At 42.1% G+C, this 14,051-nt stretch overlaps 1 protein-coding gene across 11 annotated transcripts in view; it reads left to right on the top strand.

The window, feature by feature from the left end:
* Positions 1-295: 295 nt before the first annotated feature.
* The window catches only part of CEMIP2 (cell migration inducing hyaluronidase 2), a 60,135-nt gene continuing 46,379 nt past the window's right edge, over positions 296-14,051 (top strand). For 2 of the 11 annotated variants that reach the window (XM_054809121.1, XM_054809118.1), the window contains exons 1-3: positions 6,653-6,742; positions 12,612-12,674; positions 13,434-13,625. Coding sequence is in view for 1 of the 11 variants with exons in the window: in XM_054809129.1 (XP_054665104.1) it covers positions 379-412 (34 nt within the window). In the remaining 10 variants the exon portion in view is untranslated. The other 9 variants (XM_054809116.1, XM_054809127.1, XM_054809117.1 and 6 more) reach the window with 7 other exon arrangements.

Here is a 14,051-nt window from a genome sequence, read left to right on the forward strand (position 1 = left end):
TTTGAAAAAGTGCATGATTTTCAGGGTTATTTAATACCTCAACCTGAACTTCCACTTTTTTAAGGTGATACATGTTCTACAGCACTGCAAATGCACTTGTGAGACTCAAAGGATTCATTTCTGATGGACAAACAAATACTTCTTGTTTTTACATTTGGTTGTCATTCATATGAGACACTTCAATTCCTGTTTTTTGTAAAAAACAAAAGGGCAGGATGCTATCCTATGCAGGGACCCCAACAGATAACTTTTCCTGTAACAGTGATTAGCCTTTGTATTTATTCTTTCCCAAAAGGAAAAAGGTTCAGTCAGCCATTTGGTGACACACTGTGTTGACAGAAAACTGAAAATTTACTGGAAACAAACCCCTTCAATTTTATGTATGCATATGATTGCTGTGGTACAAAACAAGGTAAGCAACATAACTGCCTTATTCTACAATATTACTTAAAAGTGCATCAAATGTGTTTTCATTGAATTTTAGAGAAGTTTTTATAAAAGAGTATAATTTTGTGGACTATGGTCTGAATGTGTAGCAGAGTTGAGAGCCCAAAGCTTTGTACAAAGATTTGCATTAGCAAATCATCTTTTGCAGGCAATGTGTCTTGCAGTGTTTGATGGAAAGTCCTGTTTCAAACTTGGATTTAATGCCATGAAAATGAATGTTACCTTGGAGTCCTAAGATCGCAATTTACCTGCTACATTTTTAAAGACACAAAAAGTATTCCTACCTGCATATGTTTACCAGTAGATTCAGGTTTTTAGCACTTGTCACATCTGGTTTTGGCAAAAATCTAGAAGCATTAGAGGTTTGTTCTTTTTCCAGAGGTATTTATTAATGCCTTTTAATTATGTAATATTCCTGAGCAATTCTACTTGTGAAAGTATTTCTATTGTCTATTCAATCAGATATGTAATAAATAATCATAAAAGAAAAGCACTCAAAATGCATTTCTTTACAGCGCAAGTCAGACTCTGTCTTTCTCCTAGATTAAAACAACACTATTTTGTCATGTATCTAGCTTACTTGTATGTATCTGCTAATGTTAACGCACATCAGAAATCTGTGGTTTAAGCTCTACTCTTCTTCTTGTTAATTTCACAGACTCTTAATCAAAATCATTCTCTGTTAAGATAAAAATAAAGAGCAAAAAATTCAGGACATAAATTTATTGCATAGAAATATTATGTGCATAATTTTAAAGTGATTACACCAAGCACATGAGGTGAAACGCAAATGGTCATATATGTTCCAAATAGTCTCAGCTAAATTCTGGCAAGCAATTTGTAGGAAATTAAGTATTTAACAATTTTTAGTCTGCCTTATGGATTGTGGAATGTCTCATAATCTGTTGTACATCAAAAATTTCTGACAGTTGTGTAAAGGTCCATAGACTGTGGCTTTTGACTTATGAGCACAGTACTCTGAACTCAACTCTCCTGGGATTGACTAGCCTAACAGCTTTTGTGGTTACATATGGTTTATGTTTCTTGACCAAACAAGCAAACAGGACCAATAGTCCTTATGGTTATGTTTCTGGTAACTCATTTAGCAATCAGTTTCCATCAATATTTCCATTAAATGCAAGCCAAATTTACTGTTACAGTTTGCTAGTAAAATTGGCATAAACGTCAACCCAATTCACATTAAAATAATTATTGAAGTGTCTTGGAAGGTGGACACCTTTCAAGAGAAACCTTCCCAAGGAAAAGGAGTTTAAATACAAAATACAATCACAATCACATGTTTTTAATAACATTGAACTAAAGTGTAAACACAAATGAGAAAATATTATCTGTGTTTCTTAATGTGACTGGAGGGATTGGTTTGGTAGGAAATTGTGACTTTTATTCAGATGATATTAAAAATTAATGCAATATGAATTTGTTGCATTTTGTCTTTCACCAAAATGCATTTTAGGAGAAGTATAAAAGGCAAAATACAGAATACAGCTTCCTTGTACCCATATTTGCATTGTGGTTTCTTTCTCTTTCTTTCTTTCTTTCTTTCTTTCTTTCTTTCTTTCTTTCTTTCTTTCTTTCTTTCTTTCTTTCTTTCTTTCTTTCTTTCTTTCTTTCTTTCTTTCTTTCTTTCTTTCTTTCTTTCTTTCTTTCTTTCTTTCTTTCTTTCTTTCTCCTTTTGTCTCAATTATCTGCTCCCCTTCATGTTTTTTATCTATGTGTATGTGGTTCCTCACAGTTACCCCAGTGTCATTTGCTCTTTATATTTATTTTCAACTGTTCTTTTAAAACTTAATTTATGGATCCTCCTTTCAATCTTCAGTGCAGCCTATAATTGCTTCATTAACAGGAATTTTGAAATTATTTTGCTGATTCACTCTTGGTGTCTGATTACAGAGGAGAAAATCTGTGAGACACTAAAAATGTATTGGTTCTTGTTGTTGGGTTTCAATGGTCTCTCATTTTTATATGACCCAGAATCTTGAAATTCTGACATGTTTCTCCACTGTAAAATTTTTTGTAACAGCCAAAGTGTGTGTGTGGGGGGGGAGGAACAAAAGGTAGGATTTAGGTAGAATTTGGCAATGTCTCGTTAGGGGAAGCTTTAGGAAAGCTGGTGAAATCCTTGAAGCACCAAGGGCAGATACTGCAATGTTGAGGCCACATGTCTCCTGTCAGCATCACTGCTGTGGCGGAGAGTCATTGTCACTGATTTAAAAGACTTTTTGTGTAAGATAGGTAAAGACTGAATCCAGACTTCTGAACTCCTGAGTGAATGCATTAGCCACATAACACAGGTTTTTGCTCTTTGCTTTTAATTTTATTAGTTTCAGTAATAATACATGAATTCTCTAGTAACTTTCTTCACACTTTTTTGTAGACCTGCAAAAAGCAAATGAGTTGTATATGGGTTTGTTTTGACACGCATAAAGAAAAAGGCGTGATTCTTCAATGGTCAAGGGAAGACGGTACACTGAAACTGTTCCCTGCTAAAACCTGGCTACAAATTAGCTTTATGTTCCCTAAGTACGCATTTTAAACTCGTCTTCTCCCTTAAACTGTTGTTATATTTTGTTAACTGCTGATAACTTTGGTTGAAGCACAGTCTGTCAAAGTAGGAACAGGCTTTTACCACAAGCAAACCTCCTCTCAGCCTAGGCAGCCTTTGTATTATTTCAGGAGTATAGCTTTTTTTGCCACCTGATGTGTTAGACTCCCAGAGAGGTAATTAAAAATCCATGTGTTTAGTATGATAATTTAAAACACAGCTACTGCATAGAAAAGGTATTACCACAGGATACCTGGGACATATGCCAGAAAGGCTTAAATAAGGAAAGAAATATGTATGTTTACTCTCATCTCAATAGGCCAAAGGTAAGATTTTCTAAATCACAAGGATCTTGACAGGACTTCAGAGAACAGGACATAATTTTGATTAGTAATTGGATATACTTACCACTGTTCCCCCCACTCCTAGTACCTCTTTTTGTTCAAAAGGACAGAAGTTGGCTTCCTTCTCGCTTATATTGAAATCATCAGAGTATAGTGGCTTGCATCAATCACCTCGTTCAAGTCTATCTTTTGCTATTTTTAAGCTTTGGGTTATATACTTGACCAAGGTTTTGTCTGCTTAAACCCAAAGCAGTATGACAAAAGAAGTCATACCAGATGGAGATGTAATGCTTTAGTGCACCATTTGGGTTTGATACGAGATTTCAAATACTCGAGTAATATTAAAGTCCAATCTTCCGCATGCTTACAGGGTTTCGGGATTGTTTTATTCAAATATATCCATCACTTTAAGAAATTATAGCTGTTGGGTGATAATTCCACTCTGTAAGTCATCTAGTGTTTTTACAGCTGACAGATATTTGTGATTTGCCAAAGACTGACAAGTACGTGTTGTGTGTTGTCTAAAATACACACACACGCACACACACACATGCATACATATATAATACAATATATTTAGCTTCAGACTAATTAATGTATGTAGAAGTGTTTCTGCTTTATGCCCCCATATAGCAGTACTAGCAAACATCTACCCAGGTATCACTGAAATGAGCTCTTCGCAGACTTACAACTGGGAATGTTGATGAGCAGTCTGTGTTTCTTCATTCTGTATACAAGGATATAAAAAGTAAATACTTATTGTTCCTGGGCTCCTATCTTTCCAGTGGATAAGCAGTGTTTTGTGTTAATGAAAAACAAAAGTGTTTGAAGAATAACACACATGAAGAATTTAGTTCTATTGTTTAATGAGAACAGAAAACGTATCTATCTGGCAAAATCAACTTTACAGATATTTTTTATGGAAGTACTGCATTAAGTGAAAATAATTCCTCAAAGGACAGGAAAGATTTAACCCTAAATAATTTATGGAATATAAAGATTTCCACAAATTAAATTGCATGAATATTTTGTTACAATTGGTGTTCCTGAGGAATAATTCAGCATTATTTTTATACAGGCTTATATGGTGAAGGATAGTTGAAAGAGTGTTCTGCTACTAAAAAAACAGCTTTTGGAAGGTCAGACACATACTAAAAACAGTGCATGCAGTAAAAACAGTACACCTACTACTTACTTGCCGATCCAAATAGACAACTGAAGAATTAGACACATGCATTTCATGGACAAACATAACATTACATGTGTAAAATGGATGTCTGGTGCCATGCTGATTTTTTTTTTTTTAATTTGAATTTCACATTAAACAAATATGAACTACCTTCAGTTTGATTTCAGCCAAAGTCAATGGCAAAGGTAAATATTCAGTTTGCACGTGCATTTGTTGAAATGAGGTAAAGCTTTACAATCACATCTGTTAGAAGGATTGTGCTCCTGGGCATTCAAAAAAAAAAAAAAAAGCTGAAGAAGAAGGAATAGAAACGCAGAGACATGATCAAAGTGAAGATGAAACTGCCTCATTCAAATACCTAAGGGCTTCCTTCACTGTGGTTTAGTGAGAAGGGCAAGTTAGGAACTGTCCCAACCCCCTTTGTGTCTCTACAGACAAATCTCTGCCCTGAGTAAAGTATTACTCTCAATCTCAGCCCTGAAAGCTATGGCCTGGAGCTCAAGCTGTGCAGTGGATCTGCAGTCACAGTCGTCGCTTGAGTTACTACAGCTGCTCATTCCATCATGGTCCCTGCATACGGCAACTGCTATTTTGTGGTGCAGTGGTTTGCAGTTCTACCACCCTGAATGCTTCAGCCCTAGTGAAATATTGCAAGCAAAGTATCCTAGTATAATGTCTAAGATTTCAGACTAATTGAAGCTGATTTGCAGTTTATTATTTAGTCACTAGATGTCTCCATATGCTGTAAGCAAACACAAGCTATGCTTACTGGTAAACAAAGAAGAACTCACTAGAACTAAAGTTACTTGGGGCAGTGTTTGCAGGAATATACATGAGCAATCACTTCGTTTCCAGCTGTCTGGAATTTCCCCAAGGAAATAATTATGTTGGAAAACTCCATCTGTATTTCCTAATCCATTTCATTGAAAGCATTTTGAATCTGATCAGGGCACTTTTTTCTTTTTTTCTTATTTATAATGAGTTGGCCCAACCTCGGAGCACTGGAAACAGTGGGAGGTCCCAAACTTAAGAAAAGCCCGTTGTCAGATATACATCAAAGCTCACAGCCTGGGAGGCTGAGGTGCCCTGGAGCTCTGGGTCCCCAGCTAAGGTAAGTCCTGGAGCTTTACAGTCCGAGTTTCTAAACGAGACTGATGTTCTTTACTGTGAAACAGCTGCAGGCACTGCTTTCTTAAAATTCAGAACACTTTTGGCTTTAATTTGACTTTACTCCGAATCAGAATTTTTTTTTTTTAAATAAAAATCTCAGAAAGCAGAATCAGATTTTCCAGACAGATCTTTTCCTAGGTCAGAGACTGCGCGGGCTACAACTCTTGTAAGTAACTTTATTCCCTTTCAGCCCAGTAAGCCAAGCTGTAATGATAACCACCTCATACCCTTCTGCTTTTTACCGGCGTTGCCTGTGATTTACTTGGCGTGTCCCTCCGCGGCTGTCCTTACCGAGACAGCACGTTGTGTCTCCCCTCGCTGCCTCCCTGCTCCTTTACCTGCTCTCGTACAACGGGGACCTTTCATACCTCCCCTGGCAGCACCTGTGCGCTTATATTGTGGATCTTTTTTTCTTTCTCTCACGTGTGCATCTAACGCTGTGTTTGGTACTTTAGCTCTAATTTAGCTTTTTTCCACGCCGCCCTGAGGAGAGCCGTGGGTCAGGGCAGGAGTGCAAAGTGCCCCCGTGCCTGCTACCGCCTCCCCAGCCCCGGGTGCTGCAGGAGCCGGCACCCGGCCCCTTCCCAGTGGGTGGGAGGGCCGGGGCTGCTGCAGTCCCACCGGGCCGGGGGCGGCCGGGCACCTCCACGGCCGCGCCGGGCCGGGCCGAGCGCTCTACAGCTCCAGCGGGTCGGGCCGGGGGTGGCCAGGCCGAGTAGCGCGGCGCCGAGAAGAGCGGAGGGGAGCGGGGCGGGGCGGCTCGGGAAGGCCCCGCTCCTCCCCCGGCGCGGGGGCGGGGGGCGGTGGGAGGCGGGAGGCGTGTCCGCGGCCACGGGGCGCAGCCGCCTCCTTTCGGGGCAGGGGATCGTCGCCCCGGGGGGGCTGCGGCCGCTGCCAATTGCGTAAGGGCGGCAGCCGGGGCGGGGAGCGGCGGGAGGTGGTGAGCAGCCGGGCGGCCTCCCGCCGTGTCCGGGGCGGGGAGCGCCATGCCGCCACCCTGAGCGCGCCGCCGCGCCGCGACGGGCCCAGGTGAGTGCGCGCCCGGCCGGGAAGGGGACGGCGGCGGGGCCGGTGAGCGGCGGGGCGCTGCGGCGGGGCGGGAGGGGGCTGCCGGCGCGGACGAGCCGCCGGGGTGCGGGCCGGCCTGCCCGACCGGCCGCTGCGGCACCGGCCTCTTTTGTTCCCGGGGCCGGCGGGAGGGGAGAGAAGGAGGGAGGGGAGAGGAGAGGAGAGGAGGGAGCGGGGGCGGCGGCAGCCGGCGGCGGGGCGTGGAGGGCCGGCGGCGGGCGCAGCCGCGGCTGCCCGGAGGAGCCGCCTGCTCCGCCCGGGGCCATGCGAGCGCGTCCGGAGCGCTGGGGGCGGAGGCGGCGTGTGCCCCCGGCGAGGGGATCCGCCGCCTCCTTCCTTGCCGGCAGGTGTGGGCTCCGCGCCCCTCTGCAGGGTCCGATGGCAGGTGCCGCGGCGGGGGTGCCTTGGCAGGGGTTCATCGCTTTGGTCAGCGCTCCTGCTCGGATGCTCCCGGGTTCACGCCGGGAAGCGAGGCTAGGCTCAGGCTTCCAGGGCAGTAACTCACTGGGACCTGTCCTGATAGGCATCCCCGAGTGCCTGGGTTATTACGGATTGCCTTTCCTGTGCCTCATAACCAGCAATCTGCTTTACTTGTCCAGAGGCATGGAAAAAACAGAGTGGGAGTTGTATATCTCATCCCTTCTAATAAAAGAGGGTGTGCGGTGATGAACGCGCTACATTTGTGCTACATCACAGCTTAGATGAGGGGTGTGTGCTGAAAATACTATCCGTGTTTATATTTTAAAAGTGAGTTAGTGGCACAGATTCTTTAAAAGGGAAGAGATTTTATATTCCTGAATAGCTATAAAAATGAAATAGTGCCTGGGGCTTGACAAAGACAGCGCAATAAGGAAGATAAAGCAGTACTTGAAATTTTTAGGTGGCATCAGTCAAGTTTTGATAAATCACAGAAAAAGATTTGTAACAGCTTGTCTACATTACTGACATGAAATGGCCCATGGGTAGCAGTAGGGAGGAGGGGAGGTTCATCTTTGTTCTTATAGAGTCTGTAGCTCTCAGAGGTGCTTTGTCTACATGGATCTTGTGCACTGCCTGCACGAATGTGAAATCTTCTGCCAGATCAAGTTTGTTGGGTCTGCTCCTCTTGCTCTCTCACTACTAATTCAGCAGCCAGTGGAGTGTATGCCAGGGGCTGAAGCTAGGCAAAGTGTGAAGAAGAGCGACAGTTTTATGTAACCACAAGTAATGCCCCCAGCTATGAAGGGATTCAGGAAGAAAAATAAGGAGGGGGGGGAAAAAAAAAAAGAGACAAGTAAGAGGACTGCCGTGAGGTCCTTGCTAAAGTGAGATTGCAGAAGTATCTTCTGAAATTTAGTGTCTGATCTGAACAATGACTGTGGTATGTGCTGTTTTGACATGTGAATAGATATTTTTTCAGTGGCGGACCGTAAGGTTTTTTTAATTTTGACCATCAGCATTTTAGCCGCACAATATTTTGTGGGGAAGGTGGTGGTGATGGTTATCTGGAAGCTTTTAACCTGATCATCAGACTTGTTGCTAATTGGTGGAGACACTAAGCAGTAGAGGATGGTGACCCCTGTGTGGAAAAACTGTTGTTTTCAGCAGGCCCTGTAAAATCCACTAAAGGTTTCCCAGCTGTAATCGGCCCCATGACTAGAAGAGTTACTGTTTGGTGGAACATTTCACATTTCTTCCAAGCTGATAAACGAGGGGATGGGGCAGGGGAACAAAAATGTTGTTTTTCTTCTAAGGCGTGAATATAAAAATAGGCATAGTACTAGGAGATTTATTAGTCTTAGAAGCCTGAAGAAGAAACTGTGGGACTTCCTTGGTTATTTTACAGATTGACTTTTTTTTTTTAAACTCAGTTGATACATATTTGAATAGCTTGTCCTTAAAAGGAGGTTAGGAGGTTATATTTCTGTGAGTAACTATAGGATGCGGTGGGACAGGTGCTTTTCAGTCTGATTATAAATGCTTGAAAACAACATTCTTATCACTAAATATGCAAATAGATGCCTACATATCATGGACAATCTGGACTAGAAACATTCTTTAATTACAGATAATTTATTGACTTGCTTTTAATACCAAGCACAGTCATTAATTTCCTTTATTGTGTGTCCAGCACGTTGCAGAAAAACATTTAATAAACGGTTTTAGCATACTATTTTTGTGCGTTTTGAAGTAATTCAGTTCAGCTTCTTGGTGTAGAAGTCTTATTTGTAGAAAATGAGCAATGTTCTGCAGGTCGTTATTTTTTTTTCTCCACATGAGGAAAGAAAGATGGGTATTAGTAATGTCAAGGATGTTATTCAGTGACACAGTTATGTTTATCTTACCTGTTGAGTGTGAGGTAGCCCTTTGCTTCTTTACCCCCAGGAAGGCACTGACCACCCTCTACGCTGGGATCAGAGCTCCACCTCCTCTTTGTTCTGCCTTGCACAGGAGGTGGAGGGGGAGCTGGGGAGGAGGAGGAACCTGTTCCCCAGTGTTCGCTGGGGACTGATGCTACAGCCCCTACAGCCGTAGAGGTACACTCCTGCTACTCCCGCCCCACAGCTAAAGGAGCTCCTCAGATGATCAGCCACATCAGGCATCTCTGCAAGGAAGCTTGTCCCACAGTGCTTGCGGCAACTCTGTTCTTCACCTTCTGTGTGCTTAATGATTTAAAAACTGCTGACAGAAACTAGTGGGAAAATTGCCATCTAGTAAGTCTCGCTTTCTGTATATTAAAAAATCATATGATAGGACCATAGTCTGAAGTAGATTCTTTGCATTATCAAGGCAGTTCTATAAAATCACCTGAAGTATACATCAAAATGTGATTTAAATCAATATTGTAAATTACAGTTTCTTGTTTGGAATCAAATCATGATTAGACTTGATCGTCTCTCAGTTTATTTTTACTAAAAAGGATTTCACTACTGATTTAATGGAGATGTTTTTGGCAAGACAAGTGGGAATGAATTGTTTGTAGATGTGGGTGTAGAAATCCACAGAAATATTTTCTTGGAATAGTAATACTGAGAAAGGAAATGGAGAGGGAGTAGAAAACTATATACCTTGAAGAAAAATGTGTGAGAGAAGAGTGATGTATTTGCCAATACGGAAAGGAAATACTGAAGACATTAAAGAATGCATACTTTAGAACTTGTAACTGATTTTATTTCTTTGTGCGGAAGTAGGTTAACAAAAGGGAATGTAGTGGTAGCTCCTCTATCTTTTTGGCACGTGGGATTAAGAAAAAAAATTTTAAAAAAAGAGTAGAGTAGTCATGCAAAATGACTAGCTATACCTTGCAGGATATTGCAGGGCTTGGCCGTTGGGTGCAAATTTCTCGGAGTTTCCTAGAAAGGAATTTACCACAGTAATCCAAAATATGAATGCAGCCACCAGTTCAGGAGAATGCATACTTAATGGTGGATTAGAAGGCTTTGTTTTGCTTCTTGAAGACTTGCTTCTGTTTTGAAATATCCCAAATACACTGTTCATGATTTTTATAAAAGGGAAATAATAGAAAATGTTTTTTCTTTTCTAAAATTGTACAAGAGTTTTGTCGTGTACCTTAAATCACTGAATGATATTCACCAAGCAGTGTTCCCCAGGGCTCAGTCTTGGGGCCAGTCTTGTTTAATGTCTTTATCAATGATCTGGATGAGGGGATTGGGTGTGCCCTCAGTAAGTTTGCAGATGACACCAAGTTGGGAGGGCGTGTTGATCTGCTGAAGTGCAGGAAGGCTCTACTCGGGGATCTGGACAGGCTGGATCAATGGGCCAAGGACAACTGAATAAGGTTCAACAAGGCCAAGTGCTGGGTCCTGCACTTGGGTCACAACAACCCCATACAACGCTACAGGCTTGGGGAAGAGTGGCTGGAAAGCTGCCTGGTGGAAACGGACCTGGGGGTGCTGGCTGACAGCCGGCTGAACATGAGCCAGCAGTGTGCCTGGGTGGCCAAGGAGGCGAACGGCATCCTGGCTTGTATCAGGAATAGTGTGGCCAGCAGGACTGGGGAAGTGATTGTGCCCCTGTACTGGGCACTGGTGAGGCTGCACCTCGAGTCCTGTGTTCAGTTTTGGGCTCCTCAGTACAAGGATGATGTTGAGGTGCTGGAGTGTGTCCAGAGAAGGGCAGTGAAGCTGGTGAAGGGTCTAGAGCACAAGTCTTATGAGGAATGGCTGAGGGACCTGGGGTTGTTTAGCCTGGAGAAGAGGAGGCTGAGGGGAGACCTTCTCGCTCTGGACAACTACCTGAAAGGAGGTTGTAGTGAGGTGGGTGTTGGTCTCTTCTCCCAAGTAACTAGCGAAAGGACAAGAGGAAATGGCCTCAGATTGCATCAGAAGAGGTTTAGATTGGATATTAGGAAAAATTTCTTCACCGAAAGAGTGGTCAGGCATTGGAAGAGGCTGCCCAGAGAGGTGATGGAGTCATCGTCCCTGGAGGTGTTCAAAAAGCCATGTAGACGTGGTACTTTGGGGCATGGTTTAGTAGACATGGTGGTGTTGGGTCGATGGTTGGACTTGATGATCTTGGAGGTCTTTTCCAACCTTAAGATTCTCTGATTCTATGACTCTTGACTTACGTAATTCTGTAACTCCTCTGATACCTTAGAGCCATAGAGGATGTTGACATTCAGACATACAGTTAAGTTATACTGTGTTAGCTTAGCTGCAGAAGCTCTTCTCACAAGACTGTTACTTTTAAGGCTTTGTGCTCTCTCCGATTTAGCTGGTATGTGCCCTACCCTTCTGCTGGAGGCCACTATTCCTACAGCAATGTGAAAACTGTTCCTATGTTTCAGCTGCCATATGGTAGTCTGGTACGTTAATTTAAGCCATCAGGTAAAGCTGTATTTTGTGCTGATAATGTCAACAGACAATTGCAGTTGCTGAGCTTAGAGGGGGGATTTGGCCATCATAGGAGGAGGTGATTTTGGAAAAGTAAGGGCAGAAGAAGAAAGTTAAATGAAGACCTTAAAGCATAGTAGAAGAATAGCCACATCATGTCAGCATGCCAGGCAAAGTGTCCATCCAGACAATTACCAGATGTCTGACAGTGATGAGTAATAGACGTCTGGTAAAGATACCACGTCATGATATTGCTGCTTTCAGCCTCCAGTAGCTTATGGAACTAGATGAGCTTTAAGGTCCCTTCCAACCCAAACCATTCTATGATTCTAACTTGGCTCATACAAACACAACTCTAAAAGAATGTGGGTGTGCAGCTACAGAATTCAGCTTCTCAAGCAGCATTGTTTTCTTTGTAGCTGATGCACAATTAAAAACTGTAGAGACAATCCTTCAAGTGAGCAGAATAAGCTGCATTTACTGAAATTTGAGTTGGACCTGTGGGGGGGAGAGGAACAAAACCAATCAACCAGCCAAAAAAAAACCCCTTGAGAATTATACCTGAGAAGAAAACCAGGATAAGTACAAAGAACCAGGATGAAGAAGAAAGAAATCCATATACTGATATGGAAGACAGCATGTTGTGCTACTGATTCATATTTTAAATATAATTTAAACATGACAACCCACTGATTATTAAGTCATTCTATCAATACATTCTTGAAGTATTTATGCTTGTGCCTGTTGACCAGAGCGAGATATGGGATCTGACTCTTTTCTCCACTGTCTGTTGGACATGTACTGTCATATATGCTTATAATCTATTTATAAGAGCTTTTCTAATTTAATAAGAAAGAAATAGATATTTAATATCACCTTGCTCCTCTTGAATGGATTACAGGCCAGAACTCTGTTTCATCAGTGATTCAACGTAGTGCGAGAACTGGACTTGACTTTTCTGAAGTGTATTACCATTACATAGACATTTTTTTCTACAGTGAAGTCCTAAACTATAGCTGTTTTGGATGGCATTTGTGGTGTTCTAGAGACTGCAGATATCTGTAAGTACCACTTCTTCTTATTGTCAATATGAGAAGTAGTTTAAAAAAAAAAAAAAAAAGTCCTGTGTTTAGGTTTTTTTCCCTACCACCTTCTTAAGGTTCTCTAAGGTGAACGCCGCAAATGTGTTACTTTCACGTGGAAGCTGTTGACTTAAACAGAGCTATTTATTCACTTAAAAGTAGGCTTGTACTCAGATGCATCGCTGAGCTGAGGAAGACCAAAGTTCTGTAAACTAACCCTCACAATGTCCCTGTGAAGCTAGTGACTGCTTTTTTTCTCATATTACAGGCTTGGGGCCCAAATAAGCTGTGACTCACGCAACAAGCTCATGGCAGTTGCGTGATTAAAATGCAAGTTTCCACTCTTGATTTCTTATGCAAGTTATTAAATCTTTCATTTCTGAGAATGAGAGAAACAGTAAAAATTATTCCATTTGTGTTGCCTATTTCAGCACACGTGCCGTATTTTCTAGTGTACTCTTTTGGATCCTCTGTATTTAAGACATTGGTTGATTTACTTATATGCAAAGAAACAAATGGTTTCGGAATAATTTCCTTCAGCAGAACGTGCTATTGTTTTAACAATGAATGAAAAACAGAACAGAGTTCCCCAATTTGTAAGTCATTTATAAAGAATAACTGTGTCAAAAAGAAACAAAGGGGGAAAATATTGAAGTCATGGGAAGTGTCAGGCACCATTTTAGGTACATAGACCACAGTTCGATGCTGAGGTTTCTGGCTTATGTTTCTTTGTTTCAGTGGGCAAGATCTGAAGATGTTACAACTGTATAAGAGCCGACTGAAAATAGCAGTGTCTCGAGGTCAGTTAAGAACACATGAGTGCTTGCAGGATAGTGTTTGATGTCCAGAATTGGAAAAGACCAACACGTTTCTGCAGATTCTGCAGTAAGGTGCATCTCTGCAGAAGAACTATGAAAATCCCTGAATTTTGTACGTGAACTTTCTGAAAAGTCAGATACTATATCTCCTGTATCAAATGCTTTTCTGACAATTATGTAAGTGAAACCAAGTGACTGCTGCAGACCTCATTCACACAAACTGGGTGAAGGACAAAAGCTCAGTTGTCATTGGAGAGGAGAATGATTTTTCTTGTACAAAACTCCATTTTGCCTCTGATCTTTCACCCGCATCCTTAACTGACATCTACCAAATGCTTTCAGAAGAGGCTAGGAACTAAATTCATGGCTCTCCTGTATGCCGTAAGCCATGAACCCGAGAGTGGGTTTACTTGACGTGCTGTAATTTCATACTTGTTCCCACAGACAAATTCATATTCCACAGGCTACAAATTACCTGTCTCCTTCCCTTGGCAAGCAGTCTTCTCACTATCCTCTCCCCCCTGCCCCAGCATCCTTT

The sequence above is a fragment of the Grus americana genome, chromosome Z (assembly GCF_028858705.1).
Source record: "Grus americana isolate bGruAme1 chromosome Z, bGruAme1.mat, whole genome shotgun sequence".
Lineage (NCBI taxonomy): Eukaryota > Metazoa > Chordata > Aves > Gruiformes > Gruidae > Grus > Grus americana.